This window comes from Martes martes (genome assembly GCF_963455335.1).
Source record: "Martes martes genome assembly, chromosome: 8".
Taxonomy (NCBI): Eukaryota; Metazoa; Chordata; class Mammalia; order Carnivora; family Mustelidae; genus Martes; species Martes martes.
Window position 1 is genome coordinate 107795191 of NC_137895.1, and position 23106 is coordinate 107818296.

The window sequence follows — 23106 nt, forward strand, 5'->3', positions numbered from 1 at the left end:
GATGCAGGCACAGAGAAGTAATTTGTTAAAGGTCACACAGCAAGTAAGTGGTAGACTGGAATTCAAACCAGTCCAAAGGTAGTCTGGACTACCTTATTCCAAAGCCAATTCTTAACCACGATGCTTTACTGCCTCGTAGCAGTCCTATGAAGTGGCTGTCTCAATTCCCCTTTGATGAAGAAAGGCACTAAGTTAAATAATTTGCCTAAAGTGAGGTAGTTATTAACTTGGAAGCTGGAATTTGAACCTGGGTCTGTGACATCAAAGTCTGTCCCATGCTGATTCTTCATCTCTCCCAAATCCTTGGCCAGACAACAAGGTCCTCTACCTTTGGGACCCAACATGTTACCAGCTTTATTTTCCCTGCAACTGTCTCATTCTCCCTTGCCCCAAATTAGACAATTTGCCATTAAAGAGCAGCTGGGTTTCAGTTTTAACCAGTGCCTACTTCTGGAAGCCTTTCCAGCTCTCTAAGCTAGAAGCACTCCTCAGCTACAGCCTGAGTTCCCGGCTCAGCTGTGACAGACGTGAGGGCGGAGAGTGTGCCCCATCCACACTGCAGCGCCCCCAGCCGAGCGCACGGTAGACCACCGAAAACACAGAAGCACTGGAGCAGGCCATCACCTGCAACTGCAAAAGTGGGGGAGTCTGAGACGCAGAGGTTAGCTTCTGGCCCCAAAAGTCTGGCAGAACTGTTTGCATTGCATCGATTTTCCATTGTTTGTGCTCCTCCCGGACGTCCAGGTCTCTGAGTGGGTGGAATGTCCCCTCACCCCCAGTCCCAGACTGCCTGACTACACCCTTTCCAGCCTGAAGTTTTGTCCCAGTCATTCTACAACCAAGTAAACAGCCACCTGCTCGCCACCTGGGAAGGTAGGACTGGGCTTGGCTCGGCTGCATGGTGGCCTCTTTGGGGCTCCATTCAAACCCAATCTGCAGGTGTGGGAGGAGGGAGAGGGGCTGGGGACTGGAGTAGAGGAGGATGGCTTCATGACCACCTGCCTTCCCCTCCTGCCCGGGTGAAAGGACTGTGTGGGCATGAGGAGGACAAGCCACTAACAAAAGAGGATTGTAAACCAGTCCTTCCTGCAGCTTACCTGTGATCGTGCCTGTTTCTTGGCATCCAGAAAAAGGAGAAGTTTCCTCACTGAAAGAGGTAAGTGTTTGTCTTATCTGTATCAAGCTTAGAGTTGGTAGGGAAAGATCCACTTCAAGCAAATAGTTGGGAAACAGGTCAGAGCAGCCAGTGGGAAAGGGTCTTGTTTCATTTGCTGTACAGAGTAGGAAGGAGGTGGGCAAAAGGAAGTGGCCACCCCCTGGCAATAGGTCAGCCCAGGCAACATCTAAGTTTGGAGGCAAGTCATTTCCTTGGCACCGCTAGTGTAAGGAACTCAGCCCTGAAGGGCTCTTACTTGCCCTGCTAATGAGAGGAGATAGAGAATGGTCCACTTGCTTGAGTGTCTCCTCAGCGTGACGAAATGAGGGCAGCTGAAGAGCAGAACTGACTGTCTTGTGACAAGACTGACTGCAAAGTTAAAGGCGGCAGTCCCCCTCGTGGTTCATTGATTCCAGCATCTCTGTTGAATGCCTCTCCGCTTAGGTAAAACCCTAAACCTACCTTGCCTCTCCCAGTAACTTACCACTCTGATGAGAAGTGGAGTTCAGCAGACAAACCACTATACTGCAGTGCGGTACATGCGGTAACTGGGTATTAAATGGGATCATAGCAGAGGACTCCTAGCCAAGACTTGAGGGACTTAAAAGGGGCTTGTGGGAGAAGCTGAAGCCCAAAAACAATTTGTAATTCACCAGGTAGAGATGGGGAAAGAGTGTCCTAGTCCCCAGGACAATATGTGCAAAGCTTAGACGCAAGAGACCGTGACATGTTCTGAGAAGCGAGAGTTCCCAATGGCTGGCAGGGAGAGTTGATTGGGGTGGGGGTGGGGGGTTGGAAGACACAGCCAAGTAGGAAAGTAGGGACCAGGTCAAGGAAAGGGGTAGGGAAACTGTCCTAAGAGCGGTGGGAAGTTAGCAGTGCCCTTTAGGCGGGGAAGTGCTTAAAAGGCAGACTGGCAATTGGGACCAGACTTGAACCTTTGCTTGCTTACTTGGCCGTGTTTTGTTGTTGTCATTGTTTTTAACATTTTATTTATTTGACAGAGGGAGAGAGAGAGAGCACAACCAGGGGGAGTGTCAGGCAGAGGGAGAGGGAAAAGCAGGCTCCCCACTGAGCAGGGAGCCCCATGTGTGGCTCTATCCCAGGACCTTGGGACCATGACCCGAGCTGAAGGCAGACGCCCAACGGACTGAGCCCCCAGGCATCACTTACTTGGCTGTATCTGTAGAGCTTGGATTTGAGGGTAGCAAGGCTAAAGGCCTGGGGCAGAATGGAGAGGTGCTCCAGGAAGTGGGTGACACCCGTGTAATCAAGCAGTGGCTGGTGGGCCCACAAGAGACCTACGACAGCTTTTTTCTACCCACGATGAAGGGCCTGTTTACCCCGTCCATTATGGACAAAAAATTTTGTAAAATGCAATAAAAATGAATTGCTAGAAAAATAGAATTTTTAAAAATGATAAAATATAAGCTCACATATTTCTTAGTAAATTCTAAAATATGGAATTCCTTAAGATACCATAAAAATTTCCAAGCCTTTACTCTCAATTTCTGTACTTGCCACAGACCAGCACTGAATCAACACCTTGAGTAGCACCGAATTTAGGAAGAAAAACTGCCAGAACACGGTGACTGATTAGTGGTAGGGGAATAAGAGGAAAGGGATGAATCAAAGATGGCGCATGTTCTTGGCCTGAATAATTGAATGGCTGACAGTGCAGCGTTCAGAGCTAGGGAACCAGGAGGAGGAACAGCAGGCTTAGATGGGTGGACATGAGTCAAAAGAGGTATTACCATTCTGCATGAGACGGGGATGGCCCAGGAGCTGATTATGATGATGGCGAGGGGCGAGGGGCGAGGGGCAGAGACCCGGAGCTGAAAGTCCGTTAGTCATGAGCAAGTAGACAATGACCGAAGCCCAGGAGGAGATGGACTTTCAGGACAGCTGTGTGGAACGGAAGGAGTTGAGAACCTTGGCAGGACTCTGTGGGCATCAGTGAGCAAGGACACTGGTCATGGGAGGCTGGGGACCCACTGGAGAGAACCAAGGAGTCCACAGAAGTCAAGGTAATAGAATGTTTTAACGTGGAAAGAATGAAAAGCGGTGTAATCAGGAGCTCAGAGAACCCTGGCCTGCTCTGGTCCCTGCAGCTCACCATCTAGAATCATCCCTCTGAGTAGTTGTGTCTCTGGACAGCCTCATTCAAAACATGATCCTGGGAAACAATGTAATAATTACTTTAGGGGCGCTTGGCTGGCTCAGTCGGTAGAGCATGCAATTCTTGATCTCAGGGTCTTGAGTTCAAGCTCAGGGAGTAGAGCTTACTTTAAAAAAAAAAAAAAAAAGAATTACCTTACAGTTTTCTGTGCTTTCCAAATTTTCTAATTCTTTTCTAGTACTATAAATTCTTTAAGAAATAGAATAATGGTTCATTATTAACAAACAAAAAAAAGAACTGATCACCACCTAAGCATCTGTTAATTAGCTATCTCCTAGGGAAGCACGCAGGATGGGTCCCAGTTATGCTGTTAGGCGCAGGATCCCTAAATGAGACAGGGTAAGATAGGCGGGCTGGGCTCTGCCACGAGGACTCCCTCCCAGCCCCAATAGGACCTGTTGCCTAGGACCATCCTTAGCCAGCTTCTTGTTTGCAAAACAGAGCCTGCAGTGGAGTGGGGAAGGGACAACCATCTCATTGTGTACACACACCCACCCACACACACACACACAGAGCAGAGATGCTCCCAGAATTGGGCATGTAAGGGGTCAAAGACTATCTGGTGCCACTCACTAGCAGAATGGTGTCTGCCTGCCAAGTGAGGGGCGCCTTCTCACCGACTTCCCACAGAGCAGGAGGACACAGTTCCCAGAGTCTTGGCTTCTCTCCAAGTGCCTCTCCCTCCCTCTGGGCAGCTTCCTCTCCTAGCCTGTCTTTCAGTTCCTCAGTACCTCAGGTCTCAGACTTCCCCCAGCTCCATGGTTCTTCAGCCCTGGACAGTTGCCCCATCTAGGCCCTTTTTCTTTAAAAAGTTTTCTCCCAGGGACGCCTGGGTGGCTCAGTCAAGCCTCTGCCTTCTGCTGAGGTCATGATCCTGGGGTCCTAGGATCGAGTCCAGAATCGAGCCCAGAATCGGGCTCCCTGCTCAGCAGGGAGTCTGCTTCTCCCTCTCTCTCTGCTCCCCTCCTCCTGCTCTCTCCCTCGCTCTATGTCAAATAAATAAATAAAATCTTAAAAAAAAAATTCTTCTCCCAGCTCTCCCTTGTCCTCTGCACCCTCCACCACCCTAATCCTTTTCTCTCTACTTCATTGCTTTGCCATGATGCCACCTAACTGGTCTCTCACAGAAGGTTCCTTTTCTCAAGCCCCTCTTCCTGAATTACTCTCCTCATACAACATCCGACATGGTAGTTTCCCCCTTAAAAGCATTCAGTGTTTTCTAACTGCCTATAGGATCAGATATGTGAAAAAGATACTTAACTTGGGAGACACAAACTATCCGGGAAGCCCAGGGCTCTCCACAACTGGCCTAACCTACTTTTGCAGCCCTTTTCTGCGGTTCTGGTGAATGAGCCAGGGCAGTCACTGTCCCTCAGCCCTTTGCTTGGCCCCCTGTGCTCACACAGTGTTCCCATCCAGGCCACCTCCTCTTCCTCTTCTCCTTATAAACTTGCCCTATTTTTTTTAAGTCCACTTCTAGATCCTTCTCCAAGCCAGCCCAAAATGACCTTGTGCATCTCTGAATGCTTACAGTATTCACTGACTAAGCAGCTCAATTGCAGTGGAATGGAATTTGAGAGTTCTTTAAAAGTTTCATTTACTGAGAACTCTTTGGCTACCAAATTACAAAAACAAATTCTAATTTGCTTGAGACAACAAGTCAATTCATAACAAACAAATAAAAAATCCCCGAAACAACAACAGAAAGACAAGTTCAACAATTCATTAGAGGTATAGTAGAATACCCCTTCGGTTCCTAAGGTCAGGAAGGAAGTGGGTCACTAATCATCAGGGTTTCAGACCCACCAGAACCCCTTGCTCTCTCTCCTGTGGTTCTGCTTTATTCACCTCTAGCTACAAAATTATCTCCCTGTTTCCCAAACCACATGACAGTAGTAAACATGACTGCCAATAGGTCCCAAGGGTTGTATGTTACAGACAAAAACTTGAAAGAGGCTATACAATCTCTCTCTTTCCTAAAATACCTGTGGAGGAGACTGAATAACCTAGCTTTATTTAGGGGCCCATCCTCAGATAATCAACAATTCCCGGAGGATATTGTCACATTTTAGAATTATGGCAGTCCCCACCAGGTGACTGGTGAGGGAGAAGGGGGGGTTCCTGGAAATGGGGTAATGGAGACATCCAACATGTGTATCACTACATTCTATCCTCTGATGCCTAAGGACATGCAAACACATATCATTTCCCATCTATCCAGATTTCCTGCCTTTTTTTTTAAGATTTTATTTTTTTATGTAATCTCTATCCCCAACTTGGGGCTTGAACGCGTAACTCCAAGATCAAGAGTCACATGCTCTACCAACTGAGTCAGCCAGGCACCCCTAAATTTCGTACTTCTAATAGGGTTCAATAATCATGTGTCAAATTATAAATGCACTTATCTTCCCAATGTGATAACTCAAAGTCATGACCAGGTACTGCGTCCAGAAGCAACCACAGGGAGCCTCTGTTACCCAGTTAAAGACTTTTTTTTTTTTTAATTTATTTATTTATTTGACACGGAAAGAGAGATCACAAGTAGACAGAGAGGCAGGCAGAGATAGAGGGGAAAACAGGCTCCCCGCCAAGCAGAGAGCCCCACGTGGGGCTCAATCCCAGGACCCTGGGATCACAACCTGAGCCAAAGGCAGAGGCCCAACCCACTGAGCCACCCAGGCGCCCCCTCCTTTTTTTTACAGTCCTTTCCCACCTTGGTCGCAGAGAGTTACAGATGTAGATCCTTATAATTTTGTGTCCCAGTGCTTAAATAATTAGTATTACTTCCCCAACACTCCCCAAATACTCTACTTTTCTAAATTCTATTTTTAAAAGAAAGGAGGGACACCTGAGTGGCTCAGTCAGTTAAGTGGCCGCCTTCGGCTCAGGTCATAATCCCAGGGTCCTGAGGTCGAGTGCCACCTTGGGCTCCCTGCTCAGGGGGAGCCTGCTTCTCCCTCTGCCTGCTGGTCCCCCTGCTTACTCACTCTCTGACAAATAAATGAATAGAATCTTTAAAAAAAAAAAAAAAAGAGGAGAAATACTACCTATTGTTCAATAGTCTAATACATAAAGCACTCCTTAAGTGATAAGACTAATTTAGGGACACCTGGCTGGCTCAGAGGAGCCTGTGACTCTTGACCTTGGGGTCCCAAGTTCGAGCCCCACATTGGGTGAGAGATTACTAAAAAATAAATACAATTTTTTAAAAAGGCTAGATAATTTAATGAATATCCACTTGTTTGCTAAATTCTTTGGCAATGTAGGGAGCTCCTTGATCAGGCGCATGGCTGCCTCAGGGTCTGTCTTGTTGGAAGAATTTCTCTTGACAACCCAAGGATCCTTCAGGTCCCATATGAAAAGAACAGTGCCAAGGAGGGCACTGGTGGGAGGGTGCACTGTATCACTCCACAAGTCTATTCCCATCAGGGCTGGAACCAGGAGAACCCTAAACTCCGAGGAAGCAGGAACCTTGTTACTGTTCTCAACTATATCCCGGCTGCCTAGAACTGTGACTGGCACACAGTGGGCCCTCCACAAGTATTTGTAAAATGACTAATATTTGGGCCTATGGATTGCATTAGGGATTGAGCAAACATGGACCCTATTGCCAAGTGTGGGGTTTTTGTGGTGAGGACCCCTTTAAAACCTTTGCTGGCTGACTGTCAGTTTCCTCTTTGTTGACTTGGTTTGCTAATGCTTTCACTGGTGCCAGAAATCTTGTCAAGGCCTAGCCTTTGAATACTAAGTCTGTTCTAAGGAACTGTGGGCCTGGGATTTCCAGTGGCCTGGCCCAGTGTCATGCTGAGGGGTGAGGCTGGTCCCCACTACTCGCACGCTCATCACGTACCAATAGGCGTGAAGGTTGGAGACGTTGGGAGGTTGGAGACATTATCACATCCCATTATCCCGCCTGCCACATGGAAAGGCAAGTGGCCCTGGGGTTGGGGTGTCCCTAATTTCTCTGGCTTCTCTTAAATACCCCTGCTCCAAAAGCCAGCAAACCACAATTTATAAACTAGTAATTTAGTTCTAGAAAACGCAGGGAATATGGCTGTAAGATTCTCAATTATTTGAGTTTCTGGTTTCAGACTGACGGGGTTTCATACTTGTCCTGTTGTTTCCTGTTCATTTTTAAGGTGGCTACCTAGAATTATAACATCTCTTTCTCTCCTAACAACTTACTAAGTGTCTCAAAGACCAGTGAGTACATGCGAATTTCCTGACATTTTCCCCTAATTACCCCAAAGCTCCAGCTTTCGGAGGACATGGTTGGAGCCTCCAGAGATGAAGAGGGGGCTCCTCCCCAGACCCGCCAGCCCCCTCAGTCCTGGGCCCTGCTTTCTCTCAGCTGAGCCCATGCTTTAGAGACTGTAATTTGCAAATCTTCCCTCTCTTTGCTAGTTTTGGGGATAATTAAACCTCTTTTGGGTGGGTGTATCAGATACACATTCTAGCAAGTTAAGCAATAATGACCTAATTGATTGACAGGACAGTTGAGTGTGTCACAGAATCCAAAGATGGGCATGTGACCGATATTTCAGGGGTGAACTGGAAACTGGGACTTGAAACAACATTAGGATGATCTCCGTCTTCTCTTTCTCTTCCAGATGTGCTTGCTTCACTTTTCTGTTTCTTTCTCTGCAGACCAGCTTCCTATTTCTCAAACAGATCCAAGTTTTACCTATTCTAGGTCCATACACTGTGTCATAAACCCATTCTTCCAGTTTCTCAGACCAACAACTTAACTACTTTTGTGTCTCACAGCTGGTTCATCAGGCAATCCTGGGGGCCTGGCCTTCAGCACACATCCATTATTTGTTTGAGGAAAGATAGCGAGAATGAGCAGGGGCAGAGGGAGAGGGAGAAGCAGGCCCCCACACCTCCCAACCCCTGCCAAGCAGGGAAGTCAAAGCAGGACTCGATTCCAGAACCCCGAGACATGACCTAAGCCTAAGGCAGCCACTTAACCGACTGAGCCACCCAGGTGCCCCAAAATACAATGATAATTAAACCACTCTCCCACCCACTCCACCCCCGACCAGCAGCCGTGACCTCTTGCCTAGATTCCTGCAGTAATTTAATTGGTCTTTCCGCTTTTATCTTGGACCTTCTGCTCTCTACTCTCAACACACCCGCCAAATGGGCCTGTCAAGAGCATGTAATTTCTCTGCTCAAAACTCCCCAGTTGGGGCGCCTGGGTGGCTCAGTGGGTTAAAAGCCTCTGCCTTCGGCTCAGGTCATGATCCCAGCGTCCTGGGATCGAGCCCCGCATCAGGCTCTCTGCTCAGCGGGGAGCCTGCTTCGTCCCTTCTCTCTCTGCCTGCCTCTCTCTGCCTGCCTCTCTCTGCCTACTTGTGATCTTGTCTGTCAAATAAATAAATAAAATCTTAAAAAAAAAAAAAAAAAACCAAACTCCCCAGTTGCGGGCGCCTGGGTGGCTCAGTGGGTTAAGCCTCTGCCTTCGGCTCAGGTCATGATCCCAGGGTCCTGGGATCAAGCCCCGCAGCCAGCATTGGGCAGGGAGCCTACTCCCCCCCACCGCCCCCGCCTGCCTCTTTGCCTTCTTGTGATCTCTGTCAAATAAATAAATAAAATCTTAAAAAAAAAAAAAAAGAAAGAAACTCCAGTTGTTTCTCTTTTCATTCAGAATAAAGCCAAAGGCCTTCTGAGGCCTTCCAGGGTCATGCTTCCACCCGTTATCTCTACTACTTTGTTTTCATTACCCACGCCTTATTCACACTTCACTGGCCACCCTGCTGTTCCTTCCGGTCACCAGCCTCCCTCTGGATTTCAGGGCCTTTGCACTTGCTCTGCCCTGAGTGTTCTTTCCCAGATACCTGCGTGGCTCATTCTCTCACCTCCTTTGAATCTTCAAGTCACTGAATCCTTTTTTGGTCAAGCCATCAAACTCCCACCCCACTGACATTTCCTATCTTCCTTCCCTTCTAAATTTTTTTTCCTCCAGAAAAAAAAAAACATCTGGTTTTCTTAGGATTTACTTATTCTTATTTCATTTATTGTCTCTTTCCTCCTTTAGAATTTAAGCCCCTGAGGGACACCTGAGTGGCTCAGTCAGTTAAGCATCTGCCTTCCACTCTGGTCATGATCTCAGAGTCCTGGGATCAAGTTCCGCTCCCCTCTTGCTCAATGGGGAATCTGCTCCTCCCTCTCCCTCTGACCCTCCCCTCTGCTTATTCACTCTCTCTCTCTCTCTCAATCTCTCTCTCAAATGAATAAATAAAAAATTAAAAAAAAAAAAGAGAGAGAGAGAGAGCCCCTGAGAACTAGGATTGTGACCTTTAGTTCACTACTACATCCTCAGACCTAGAACAGTCAGTGCCTGGCACTCAATAATTTTTTTCTGATTGGATCAATATACACCAAGAGAAAGACTGATCTCTCTCTTCCTTAAAACAAAATACTTGGAGACAACAGAAAATTGCTGGCAGCCTAAGGGATTTATGAGGAGCCTGGAAGAGGAAGGGAACCCTACAGCAGCTTGAAGGGAGCCTGGAAGAAAGAGGCATCTCAGAGCTCAAGCCTGGCTCCATTGGAGCCTCAGGAGTACTCTTCCTGACCCTGTCCCCTTGGGGTCAAGCAGGACCCCTCCCCAGAAGCTGTCATTATTATTATGATTATAGCTTCGACTTTATGACATCCTCCCTGGTGCTTTCCATGTGTATCAATTACAAATAAGTCCAGAGACTTAAAGCAGCTTACTTAGTCTTTCAACAGGATCATATTAAGTTTAGAAAACACATTTTAAGAGCCAAATGTAACTTCAGAACATTTCAAGTGTTTTATTATAGTTCGTGGACACCATGAGAGAGATTCCTAGTCCACAGCAACTCTTCTTAAAATCCTCTTTGGGGGGTGCCTGGGTGGCTCAGTGGGTTAAAGCCTCTACCTAAAGCCTCAGGGTCCTGGGATGGAGCCCCGCATTGGGCTCTCTGCTCAGCGGGGAGCCTGCTTCCCCCACCTCTCTCTCTGCCTGCCTCTCTGCCTACTTGTGATCTCTGTCAAGTAAATAAGTAAAATCTAAAAAAAAAAAATTAAATTAAAAAAAAATCCTCTTTGGTACCCATCAGCTTCCCTCACCACCACTCCCACAGGCTTCTTTTGGACGCCCCAGAACTCCTCTCCCTGAGCCTTAGTTTGGGCTGGCTGCCCTTCTCTCTCATCGCCTTTCTTCTGATCTGGATCCCCAAAGTCCAAAAGGTCTGGGAAGGAAAAGGAACAGAGCAAGTTGGCAGCATCATTATATCAATAATGTTTAGTCCCAGCACTTATGTGGGACATTTATTCATGAGGCAAATGTTGTTCTGACCACCTTGTAGAGGAGGAAGCCAGCCTCGGTACCGAGGCTTACCAGGAAGGTGGTGAAGGCCCATCTCCACTGACACCTGTGTTCTATCCATTCTGCTGCAGTGGGCCAGAGTCAAGGGTACAGACCCCACATCTGCTTCAGCCAGCCATCTCCCGAGAGGAGCCGACTGCCTGTGTCCCGGGACCCACCCGCAGTCCTTGGCCCCCAGCAGAATGTCCACAAAGGATTTGAGGTAAACTGGACAAGCCAGCCGACTCTCTGGGCTGGGTTTCTGTGGTAACAAGACATCATTCAGCTTCTCTTCCTGGTTCCTGAGTCCAGGGGAGGAGCAAGTGAGACTCATTTTCCCACAGTATACAAAATAAGTATGTAAAATTTGTAATTGTTTGAACTGCATCTTCTCAGATTGTAAAATTTCAGTCACGATTCTGTTTGTTTTCACAAAGTTGTTTGTTTGCTTCTCAGGGTTCAGGTGTGAGAGAATCTATTATCTTTTCTTACTGCTTCCAGATAATCTACCTGCAAATATTTTGCTCACAGTCCACCCCTGGCCTGAAAGATAAGAAAATATTACTATGTTTCAAGGAGACCGAGGAAGCTTTCTTTTCTATCTTCTGTCTTCCAAAATTCCAGGATGAGGGGCTCACGTTATGTAAAGTGTGACTTGACTTTTGGCTAGAATCAGATAGTCTCAATACTTCAGCCCTGGTGATTTTGTGCTATCTAGAAGTCCTCATTGTCAAAAACGTGTTTTCTCTTATTATAAATAATAGCTGTCATTTACCAGGTGCATTAACTTACTTAATCCTCACAAAATCCCTTGAGGCCAGTTTTATAGAGGGAAAAACAAAGGATCAGAGAAGCGAGGTAACTTGTTTAAGTAAACAGCATAGCAGGGATTCAAATGCTGTCCTAACTGAAGTGAAGCCTGAAATAAAATTGCAGTCTGTTGGAAAACTTCTCCACATGTGGCTCTAAAGGTGGGGGACCAGCCGGAGAACAGGTTCTTGTGGAAGCTCTGAGAGCTGGCTCTGAGAGGAGCTGAGGACTTCCTGCACCCTGGTGGGGCCCTAGGGGGCAGAGTTGGCACTCTGGGCCTCCTTCCCAAAAGCCTTTGCAGCATCCCAGCTTGAGGAGCATTTCCCTGGGGGAGAGTTAGGACAAGATGCCTCAGCCCTGGTGAGTGCCCCTGGAGGGAGCCGCCAGACACTCCTGGCCCCTGGGCCCTCACCTGTCTCTGTAACTGGACCTGGGGGAGGGAGCCCCAGGTTGGCTGTGGGAGGTGCTGCTGTTGGGTGGGAGGCTGAGGAGAAGGGTCTCTGGTGTGGAGCTGAGGCTCCCAGAGGAGCTGCTGTTCTACCCTTTTCCCCTTCTGTTCCTGCTCTCCCGTCCTCCCCTTCCTGTCCCCCCCTCCAATCTGTCCTGGTTGTTTGCCTCCCTCTGAGCTCCTGTGTCTCTCTGCCTCCTTCAGTCATTCTGTGCCTCCCTCCTCCTCACGGCCTAGTGTCACAGCAAAACTCATCAATGGAGGTGTGGCAGGGCTTGTTGGGGTCACCTGTGTGTTCCCCATCGACTTGGCCAAGACTCGGCTACAGAACCAGCATGGAAAAGACATCTACAAAGGAATGTAGGTATTGGTGAGGGGAATGGAGTGAGTAGGGAGAGGGGGACCCCTGGGGAGGGATATGGGGACTCATTCCTTCCAGTCTCTTTATTTAGGGAGTCGCGTGCATTGTGGGGTGGAGTGGAGTGGAGTGGGGGGTGTGCCCAGCAGGATTAGGGGAACTTATTAGGGGAAGGGGGACTGATGGAGCAGCCACTGACTTCCTTTTCTGGCTTCTGCTTCTAGGATAGACTGCCTGATGAAAACTGCCAGGGCAGACGGCTTCTTGGGCATGTACCGAGGTGGGCTTATCATGCACCCCTGGGGGAGGCCTGGCTTGGGCCAAATGAGAACAGAGTACGCAGCCCAAGGCACCAGACCCTGTGGCTTTAGAGAACATTTCTGCCCAGCGAGCTCCGGGCGGGGGGGGGGGGGGGGGGGGGGTGGTAGGGTGGGCGTGGCCTGGGCTGCCAGGTGATCCTAAGCCACATTTGCTTTTCAAAAATGTTCCTTGGTGGAGACAGAGGCAGTTATGGTAAGGTTTGGGGCGGGGGTGGGGGGGGTACCAGTGAGCACACTGAGGAGCCCAGGAGCCCCGGTTTCCATCCAGGCACCACTGCCGTCTCACTGTGTGATGCTGGAAGCAAGTGGTCTCCCCGACCCCTCCGCCCCCGTTCAGGGCTGTCAGGGCATCAGCTACTGAAAGCAGAAGGGGAAAAGGCTGATGGAAAGGATTTTGAGCTCCTGATAGGGTGTTACTGGGTACCTTTTCCCTGATACAAGCCCTTGCTTCCCTGTCCCCTGCAGTGATCCTACCCAGGGCCGCATCGCCATGATTAGGGCTTGGAAAATGGATACAAATTTGGTGTTAAGAAAGAGCTGATATTGTGGTACCCCTGAGAAATAAAATAAAAACTGATGTGACTCAACAAAACTACCAGTGGGACTGGGCTAGTAAAGCACACTTTATGGAGAGTGACCCCTGTCCCCTAGGACTTTATTACTGGGGCTTGATTTGGGGAGCTGTTCATTTATCATCCAGATGGGCAGCACTCTCAAGGATGAAAACGACTTTCTAATAACTGCACCAATGAGCCCATAAAGGAAACACATGTATCCAAAAGGGAAATGTGGAGGGAGGAGGGTCAAAGTCAGGAGATGAAAAACACTTTCATGTTTCTATAAAATAGACAGAGGAACCCTCTTCAACATCCTCCCCAACAAAACCCCAATTGTTCCCAGAAACCTGCCTGGCTAGCTATGATAGTAGGTTGTCTATATGAGTGACAGACTCAGAGGATTGTGGCTTTTTTTTTTTTAAATAATTTATTTTTAAGTAATCTCTACACCCAACATGGGTCTCGAACTCACAACCCTGAGATCAAACACTGCATGCTCCACTGACTGCGCCAGCCGGGCGCCCCAAGAAGTCTTCCCTTGGAGATGGCCGTAACTTGTCCTTGTTTTTACTTCCAGGAGCTGCAGTGAACTTAACCTTGGTCACTCCAGAGAAGGCCATCAAGCTGGCTGCCAATGACTTCTTCCGGCAGCTGCTAATGGAGGATGGGTATGGCCGGGTGGGAGGCTGTGGGTTGGAAATCCTTCACTGCATGTTTATAGTTTGGGGGGGCATATCGGAAAGGAACATATCGGTTATTTGTCTGCATGATGCGAGTACGTGCACACAAATGGTGGAAGTTTAGTGTATGTTTTGGCAAGTGGGAAAATCAAAGGAGGGCTTGCCTGGGTGGTTCAGTCAGTTCAGTTAGCTGAAGCGTCTGCCTTCAGCTCAGGTCATGATCCCGGGGTCCTGGGATCAAGCCCCACATTGGACTCCCTGCTCCATCCCTCTGCTTCTGCCTGCTGTTCCCCCTGTGTGTGTTCTCTCTCTCTCTGTCAAGTAAATAAATAAAATCTTTGGAAAAAAAAAAAAAAGGAAAGTGAAAGGAGAAAATCAGCTGGTGTAATTAGAAAGTTCTAGATGATAGACAGACCATTATAGACTATACATATATTCATCAGATAGTTGATGATCATTTTTTCCATTTTTATTGAGCTATAACTGCAGTACAACTCTGTAAGTTTGCACTCTGTACACTGTATAATTATACACTACATTATAATGTATATACATTAAACACACTGTATAATGATTTGATAGACATATACTGTGAAATGTTGACTACAGTAAGTTTGGTTAACATCCATTACTTCCTATAGTTACCCAAAAAAGTTGTTTTTTTCCCTCAAGATGAGAATTTTTAGGACCTGTCCCTTAGCCACTGTCAAGCACACCGTAGGGCGGGTTAACCATAGTCGTCTTGCTGCATCAAATCCCTGTACTTCTTAGCTCGTAACTGCAAGTTTATGCCTATGGAGCGCCTTCACCTTCCTGTCCTCTGATAGCCACAAATCGGATCTCTTTTTCTGAGTTTGAATTTTTAAAAATGTATTTATTTATTTGAAAGAGAGAGAGAGAACAAGTGGGGAGAGGGACAGAGGGAGGACAAGCAGCCTCCCTGCTGAGCGCGGAGCCCAATGTGGGGCTTGATCCCAGGACCCTGAGGACATGACCTGAGCCAAAGTCAGAGGCTCAACCAACTTTTTTTTTAGATTCCGTACGTCAGTGAGACCCCTCAGTATTTGTTTTTCTGTGTCTGACTTATTTCATTTAGCATAATGCCCTTGAAGTCCATCCATGTCTCAAATGGCAGCTTTGCCTTCTTTTTTATGGCCGAATAATACTGTATTGTATATACACTGCATTTTCTGTATCCATCTGTCCACAAACACACAGGTTTTTTCCAAATCTTGGCTGTTGTGAACGGTAGTGCAGTGGACGTGGGAGTGCAGCTAGCTCGCCAACGCAGTGATTCATAGCGATGCATCTACCCGCCGGGTATATACCCAGAAATGGAATCACTGAGCGATTCTGTTTGTAATTTTTTGAGGAACCACCATACTGTTTCCCATAGTGGCTCTACCAGCTTGCATTCCCACTGACAGTGCACAGGCTTCCCCCTATGCCATATCCTTGCCAGCAGTTATCATCTTTTTTTTTTTTTCTTTCAAGTCCTGGTCCAGTATTTTTTTAAAAAGGCAGCGGGGCGCCTGGGTGGCTCAGATGGTTAAACGTGTGCCTTTGGCTCGGGTCATGATCTCCAGATCCTGGGATCGAGCCCCTCATCGGGCTTCCTCCCTGCTCAGCAGAGAGTCTGCTTCTCCCTCTCCCTCTGCCTCTTCCACTGCTTGTGCTTTCTGTCTCTGTCTCTCTCTCAAATGAATAAATAAAATCTTAAAAATAACTAATTAGTTAAGTCAGTCAGTCGGTCAGTCAGTCAGTCCTGGCCCTCCCAGGGTACCTGGGTGGTTCAGTTAAGTGTCTGCCTCCAGCTCAGGTCATGATTCCCAGGTTCTGGGATTGAGCCCCAAGTCATCAGGCTTCCTGCTGGGCAGGGAATCTGCTTCTCCCTCTGCCCCTTCCCCTGGCTTGTGCGCTCGCTCTCTCTCTCTCTCAAGTGAATAAAAACCTTAAAAAAAAAATTCCTGGGCCAGATGGCTTCCCAGGGGAATGCTACCAGACATTTATTTTTTTTTAGATTTTATTTATTTGAGAGAGTGAAAGCAAAAGATCACAGAGGCACCCAGGCGCCCCTGACTTTTTTTTTTAAGATGTGTTTATTTATTTGAGAGAGAGACACAGCAGTGTGTAGGGGAGAGACAGAGAGAAAGAGATACTCTTCAGCAGACTCCCAAGTGACCTTGAGATCATGACCTGAGCCGAAATCAAGAATCAGGTACTTCACTGACTGCGCCACCCAGGTGCTCCTTATCATCTGTCTTTTTGATGTTAGCTATTCTAAGAGGTGTGAGGTGATACCTCATTGTGGTTTTGATGTGCATTTCCCTGACGATTGGTGATGTTGAGCATCTTTTTATATACCTGTTGGACATTTGAATATCCTCTTTGGAAAATGGCTTTTCTAGACCTTTTTCTATTTTTTAATTGGATTATTTATTATTTTTTTTATTATCGAGTTGCATGAGTTCTTTATATATTTGGATATTATCCCCCAGTCGGATATGTGATGTACAAGTATTTTTTTCCCATTCCATAGGCTGCCTTTTCATTTTGTTGATGGTTTCCTTCACTCTGCACAAGCTTTCAAGGGTTGAAGTGGCTGTGCTTGTCTGTTTTTGTTCGTGTTCTTGTGCTTTAGGTGACCCACATTAATGAGCTTTCCCCTGTGTTTTCTTCTAGGATTTTTATGATTTCAGGTCTTACATTAAGTCTTTAATTCATTTTGAGTTAATTTTGGTGAGTGGTGTAAGAGAGAGGTCCAGTTTCATTCTTTCACGTGCGAATATCTGATTTTTGCCAGCACAATCTATTAAGAATGTTGTTTCTCCGCGGAGTACTCTTGGCTCCCTTCGCCACTGGATATGCAGGACTGTATTTCTGGGTCTTCAGTTCTGTTCCACTGATCTATGTGTCTGTTGTTATGCTGATGAATTTTTAAAAATGAACCCCCGGGGCCTGGGTGGCTCAGTGGGTTGAAGCCTCTGCCCTCAGCTCAGGTCATGGTCCCGCGGTCCTGGGATCGAGCCCTGCGTCGGGCTCTCTGCTCGGCGGGGAGCCTGCTTCCTCCTCTCTCTCTCTGCCTGCCTCTCAGCCTGCTTGTGATCTCTGTCCGTCAAATGAATTAATTAAAAAAAATTTTTTTTAAATCTTTAAAAATGAACCCCCAAACACTTTCTAGTACTATCTGTGCCTCCCACTGCCCTGGTGATATTGCTTCAGGGACTAGGGACAATCATATCCGTGCAATGGGTAGTTTCAGTGCACTCATTTCAACCTCTGTGCAGGTGCTACCTCCCTGGCAGCCCATTTTAAATTTAGTTTCATGTTTTAAGGAGACTGTGTTCGAGGGCCAGGTGATGATTTACCCAGCTGGGTGAGTGGCAGCTGATCAGAACAAGGCTGAGCACCACGCATGGAAAGTCTCATCAACTGAGGGTCTTGGGCAGACGGGCCAGGATGGGTGGCCGGGCTGGCCTGTCACTGAAGGAGCCTGACTCACGGTCCCACAGGATGCAGCGGAATCTGAAGATGGAGATGCTAGCTGGATGCGGAGCTGGAATATGCCAGGTGGTGGTTACCTGTCCCATGGAAATGCTCAAGATTCAGCTGCAGGATGCTGGGCGCTTGGGTGAGGCTTATCCCAATTCCACGTGGGATTAGCAAAGGGCTGTGATCAGAATAGATTTCCCTACATTCTGCACTCATTGGCTAGACTGTGTGATTCAATCAGCTTTCCAGGTCAGTAGAGGTCTTTTTTTTTTTTTTTAAGGTTTTTAAATTTTTTTAAGTAATGTGGGGCTCAAACTCATAACACTGAGATCAAGAGTCGCGTGCTCTACTGACTGACCGGCCCAGGTGCCTCTAGAAGTCTTTAGTTAATGGCTACCATTCTAGATTTCAACACTTCTAATTCTAAAGATTTTATTTATTTATCTGACAGAGACCACAAGTAGGCAGAGAGGCAGAGAGAGAGGAGGAAGCAGGCTCCCTGCTGAGCAGAGAGCCCAATGCGGGACTCGATCCCAGGACCCTGAGATCATGACCTGAGCCGAAGGCAGAGGCTCAACCCACTGAGCCACCCAGGCGCCCCTCAACACTTCTAATTCTAAAACAAACAGCAGAACTGAGAAACTTGGTTCAGAAGGTAACCTAATACCTCTTATCAGATCACCATGACTTTTAGGCTTGACTTCCTAAAGATTTTTAGAAGGACAACAGCCTGATCACAAACACTTCAGTCAGTAGACCTCATGTTCTGCTCTATTATATTATGCTATAGAAGCTGGCCTTTAGTGGGAAGGCATCATAAGGAACAAGAGAACCATTCCTATTCTTTGGTTTTCTTGGAAGTGAATTTTGTCCCTTTCCAAGATCCTGGTCCTCTCAAAAATACCAAGTGGTGTAAGTAAGTACCAAAGCATAGATTAAGAACCAGGGTTCACTGTCCAGCGGAGGAAAGGCCACCCACAGTGGGGCGGGATGGAGGGCTTCTCCTCAGGGTGAACCGCTGTGCCTGCATTAAAGAAGGGGGCACGTGAGCTGCCCAGCCTAGCACCTGGTAAGGTCCTCAATAAATGTGGGTGCCCGTTCCCTCCTCAAACCCACTGTGCGCACATGCTGTGCTAGATCCAACCAGCTTTCTAGGTTGGAGCAGACTAGTCTGAAGCTCATGAAACTGCAGCAAGAATAAAGTTTGGGCGCTGGAAAGCCCGTGTTTTGATCTACAAAGAGTAAAAGCTCTGAAACTCTCAGTTTTCAACTTGGATGAGAGTGTCAGTTTTCCAAACCACTTCAAGAGAAGGGAAGGACAGGCTAGGAGTGAACGGACAACAGGGAACATCAGGCTCACCGCTGAACTTCCTCCTTCAGGCTCCTTGTCTGAGCCTGCGCCCGGCTCGCTGCCCCGGGAGTAGATATGCAGTCAGTGGTGCCTCAGTGTGAGGTGTCACCTGCTGTCTGTCAGACGAAACTGGGGCCGGAAACCGCTTCCTTGGAGCAAGGACGCAGAGTCTAGACAAAGCTGCCCCAACGGGAGAATTAAGAAAACGAACAGTCACACAATTTCAGCGCATTGAATCCTGTGGTCACAGGTGGGACTCACCCACGGTTGAAATGCTGTACTTGCAATGCTCAGGAGAAAACCATTTCCCTTCTATTTCTTAGATGTTGAACTCATCCAGTTATGGGCTCTGAATTATTCAACTAAAATGAAGAATCAAATTCTATAAAATGGTGAAGGGTGTAAAGGCCATGTTCACCTAATCTTGGACTACTCGAGGGGGGAGGCACCTCTGGAGGCCAGAGGGAGATAGATTTTGGACAAAAAGAATTTGCTGCTTTACACATGAGGCAGAAGGAAGTGGGACTCTGAGGTCCCAAAGTGCCAGCAGGATGATACTATGTAAATAGGCTCAGAGATGGTTTAGAAATGGAAGCCAGATCTAAAGCAGCTTTAGCAGGAGGATAAGGAATTGGGGCTGGAGCAGGTGCTGCTCTGACTCCCTACGGAGGAGGCTGGGCGGGCCGTGGCTCTTGGGAAGTGCCCCGTGCAGCAGGGATGACACATGAGATGACACTGATCTTAGAAGGACTTCCTTGGAGCCAAAAAATGAATGTTCTAAAATGAAGGTAATCCAGGGCACATGACTGTCTTGGTGGTGGAGTGTGCGACTCTCGACCTCGGGGTCATGAGCTCGAGCCTCATGTTAGATGTAGATATTTTCATTAAAAATAAAATCTTAAAATAGAATTTGGACTATCCTCAGAACTCCAGTAGGGATGTGAGCCTCACCTCTGAGCTGTCCCAGGGTGAGGAGGCAGGAGGTACGCTCCCTGCTGGGGCTTGGCTTGTGATGGGGTCTGTCCTCTCCCTTTCAGCAGCTCATCGTCAGGGCTCGGCCTCAGCACCTTCCTCCTCCAGGTCCTACAGTACGGGTTCGGCTTCCACCCACAAGCGCCCGTCTGCTACCCTTATCGCCTGGGAGCTACTCCGCACGCAGGGCCTGGCTGGTCTCTACAAGGGTCTGGGTGCCACTCTCCTCAGGTGAAGCTTTCTTCCTGAACTTGGGACCCAGAAGGGACCCGGGGAGGAGGGAGAGGGCAAGGAAGGCCAGCGGGACCGCGGCCCCAATCTGTCGCTGCATTCTTCCTGGAAATTCAAAGCCAGAGAGCAAACCACCTCCAGGCTTCCTATTTGGTGCAGAACTGAGCAAAATTGCACAGGATGGGCTCCTGGAAGACTAGTTTGAGGCCCCTTCTCCAGTAACCAGACCACAGGAGTATGAGATGTTCTGTGGCCAACAGGCACCTAAGAATGTCCTATGGACAAAGGACTTCGAATCGTTAATAAGTAAATGGGCAGAGACCCCTCATTTTACCTTGCTAGTTGACCAAAATCCTTGGAGTTGATCAGAAGTGTGCCAGGAAAAAGGGTTAGTTTTCTCCTACCACTGGGCAACAGATAAATGAACTTCACCTTCCTGCCCACCCCACCCCCTTAACACGTAGCTTATAGAGCTCCTCACCAACCACTCTCTGAGCTCACGCTTACCTCAGCCTGTCCACGCATTCTCCCAGAGCACGCTCCCGGTCCCTGCATCTATGGCCTGGTTCTCGCGGAGCCCTGCAGGTGCTGGGAGGGCAGAGTGATGTGCCGGGAGGATGGGGCAGGCAGGCTGACCCATCGTTCCCCTTCCACCCTCTATCGCTCCACATTATCACGGGGGCCAGGGAAGAAAGAAGTAACTTCGGGCTTGTCTCTGACCGTCAGCTGGGCCGTGGGCTTAGGGAAAGGCTTCCTGCCTGAGCAGCAAGCAGCTCACCGCTCTTGCTCTTCCGCAGAGACATCCCCTTCTCCATCATCTACTTTCCACTGTTCGCCAACCTTAACAACCTCGGGTTCAACGAGAGCATGGGGAAGGCTTCCTTCGCGCATTCCTTCGTGTCAGGCTGTGTTGCAGGTTCTGTAGCCGCCGTCACAGTAACACCTTTGGACGGTAAGTGTGTTGGAGATGGGGGTCTTCAAGGGCTGCCCCACTTTACAAGTTAGACAGCCGCACATTCATCTAGAGGATAAGTAGTCAGCTACTTTTCATATAGAAACAGCTCCAACCTGAGAACTCTTGAATCACAACCTATGGCCGCCGGCAGAAACTCAGCAAGGGTCTCCCCAGATAAAGCGGAGCCAAGGAGACCTTCACTCCCTTCTTATCCCTGACAAACGCACTCATCTTCTAGGTGCCGATTTCATTAGCTTTTCATCCCCCAGTCGAGTTTTCAAAGCAGAGGCTAAAGACAGGAGTTTAACAGTGTCAGACCATGCTTCTCCTATCTTCAGGGCTACTCCCGGCTGCTCTAACACACAGGTGGACCTTTCTATAGTATGAGTAACCTGAAGGATCGTGTCATTTTACTTTTTATTTCATAAATGAGGCCCAAAGAGCGGAGGATCTTCTACTACAGATCACACAATGGCAGCACTGGCCTTAGGATTCAGTTTTGTGTATGCTGGCTCTAAATGGGAAACCGCTTCATGTTGGCGGGAGGGGGCCAAAAGCCAAACATTCACTACTTATTTTCACTTTTGTTTTAGTTTTGAAAACGCGAATCCAAACCCTCAAGAAAGGCCTGGGCGAGGACAGCTACAGCGGGATCACTGACTGCGCCAGGTGAGAAGCCTGCAGCCCTGCAGAGGCTGGGGCTGGGATGGTCCCCCTGCCTTGCGGTCTACCTACACCCCACCTAGAGGACAATTTCATCACTGTACTAGGCTGAGCTCTGGCTTTCTTTGATACGTGTTCCTTCCCTTCACCTCTCAACAAAATAGAACATACTGGGAGCTTTCTCCTCTTTCGCACTACATTTCTCCCAGAGTCTAGTCAGCCGATTTCCCATGGCCCAGACCCAGCTGCTTAGTAACCCAACCGTGCTCACATGGTGGCTGGGACCAGGCTGCTACACCCAGGGGAGCCCGCTATGGAAAATGACACCTACTCTCCAGGGGAAGATGTACAAACGTCAGAGGGGGGCCATTCGCAGTGCGCACCTGCCAATCAGCTCACGGGGCTCTTCTCTCTCTGCAGGAAACTCTGGATTCAGGAGGGACCATCTGCCCTCATGAAGGGAGCAGGCTGCCGGGCCCTTGTCATAGCCCCTCTCTTTGGGATTGCCCAAGGGGTCTACTTCATTGGTATTGGGGAGAGGATCTTAAAGTGTTTCGAGTAGAGATAGCTGGAGCCCAAGTCCCCTGCCATCTCTCTAGCCCATTTAACTTCAGCTAGAAGGGGATGAGCAAGATGGCCCATCCAGATTGTATTTTGTCCTCTAACTTGTAGTGCTACCTCAATCTCCGAAGAAACACTCTTATTCTAATAAGCAAGCTGGGTACAGTCCCCTTCTCCCTTCACATCTGCCTCCTTTTCTTTGGGGCTACAACTACCAGCGAGCTCCAGCAGCCCCTAACCACCTACTTTTCAACAAGAGAAAACAGGGCATGTGTGGGTTGGATTAACTGCAGACCCTTAACACATAATAAAGATAGGAGGGTCCTTTCTACATTTTACTTTTCTACTTCACACTCAAACTCCATACACTTGAGTCAGTTTGAGGATTTAGTGTTAATTCTGAATTAAATAACTTATGGTTAGTTCTAGCACTGATTTTGGGAAAGGGAAGGATCAGAAGTTCAAGGGGACCATGAAAGCCCTTAAAGTCAGCACAGAGTTGGAAACCGAGCAGATCTTTTCAAATCGTGATGGCTGCAGGATTAGGCTGACTAACCAAGCCACAGGGGCCAAGGCAGGGCAGCTGCCCCACCCTCACCCCCATCCTGGCAGGTCCTCCCTCCAGGGCACAGCTTTCCCACCCTGTCCATGGAACATGGTTTTAAATAAAATGGATTCAGATCTCAACTTGTCGATAGTGGGCGAAGCAGACAGGCTGCAGTGAATGGCTTGCCCTCTATTGTCCCTGTCCACTTCAGAAGCGAGCTACATCCCAATGAGTACCACAGCAGTCCCTCCATGGGCTCTTCAGATGACTGCTTCGGAGGCTGGGGGACAGCAGCTGGGTCACACTGGGTTTTCAGTCTTGATTCCAACACTGCATAACTGCATCGCCTTGCGGAACGGGTTCGCTGTGACAATCCCCATGTGCCTGAATTCTTTCCCCAGAGGGCTGCTGCGGGGAGATGCTGGCAACACGGGGGCTTCAGGTCCTCAGTAAACAATGCCTGTGCCAGGAGTTGGCACTTACGTTA

At 48.3% G+C, this 23106-nt stretch overlaps 1 protein-coding gene across 4 annotated transcripts; it reads left to right on the forward strand.

Moving 5' to 3' along the window:
• Positions 1 to 781: 781 nt before the first annotated feature.
• SLC25A18 (solute carrier family 25 member 18) lies at positions 782 to 22759 on the forward strand. Of its 4 annotated transcripts, none has more exons than XM_080812087.1 (11): positions 782 to 873; positions 1093 to 1156; positions 10767 to 10897; positions 12137 to 12292; positions 12515 to 12570; positions 13745 to 13835; positions 17360 to 17478; positions 19731 to 19893; positions 20691 to 20845; positions 21442 to 21517; positions 21932 to 22759. In XM_080812087.1, the coding sequence occupies exons 3-11, from the start codon at positions 10878 to 10880 to the stop codon at positions 22071 to 22073; spliced, it is 978 nt and encodes a 325-aa protein (XP_080668213.1). In that variant the 5' UTR covers positions 782 to 873; positions 1093 to 1156; positions 10767 to 10877; the 3' UTR covers positions 22074 to 22759. The 4 variants fall into 4 exon arrangements, with proteins under 4 accessions (XP_080668213.1, XP_080668211.1, XP_080668210.1 ...); XM_080812085.1 differs by having other exon boundaries at positions 783 to 873; positions 19728 to 19893; XM_080812084.1 differs by having other exon boundaries at positions 799 to 873; positions 1081 to 1156; positions 19728 to 19893.
• Positions 22760 to 23106: the final 347 nt, after the last annotated feature.

Bases quoted from the DNA above. Each gene is read 5' to 3' on its own strand.
- SLC25A18 (XM_080812085.1), top strand. From the start codon at position 10,878: ATGTCCACAAAGGATTTGAG. The intron at 13,836-17,359 runs GTATGGCCGGGT...ACGGTCCCACAG, and splicing joins CAGCTGCTAATGGAGGATGG to GATGCAGCGGAATCTGAAGA. The intron at 20,846-21,441 runs GTAAGTGTGTTG...CTTTTGTTTTAG, and splicing joins CACAGTAACACCTTTGGACG to TTTTGAAAACGCGAATCCAA.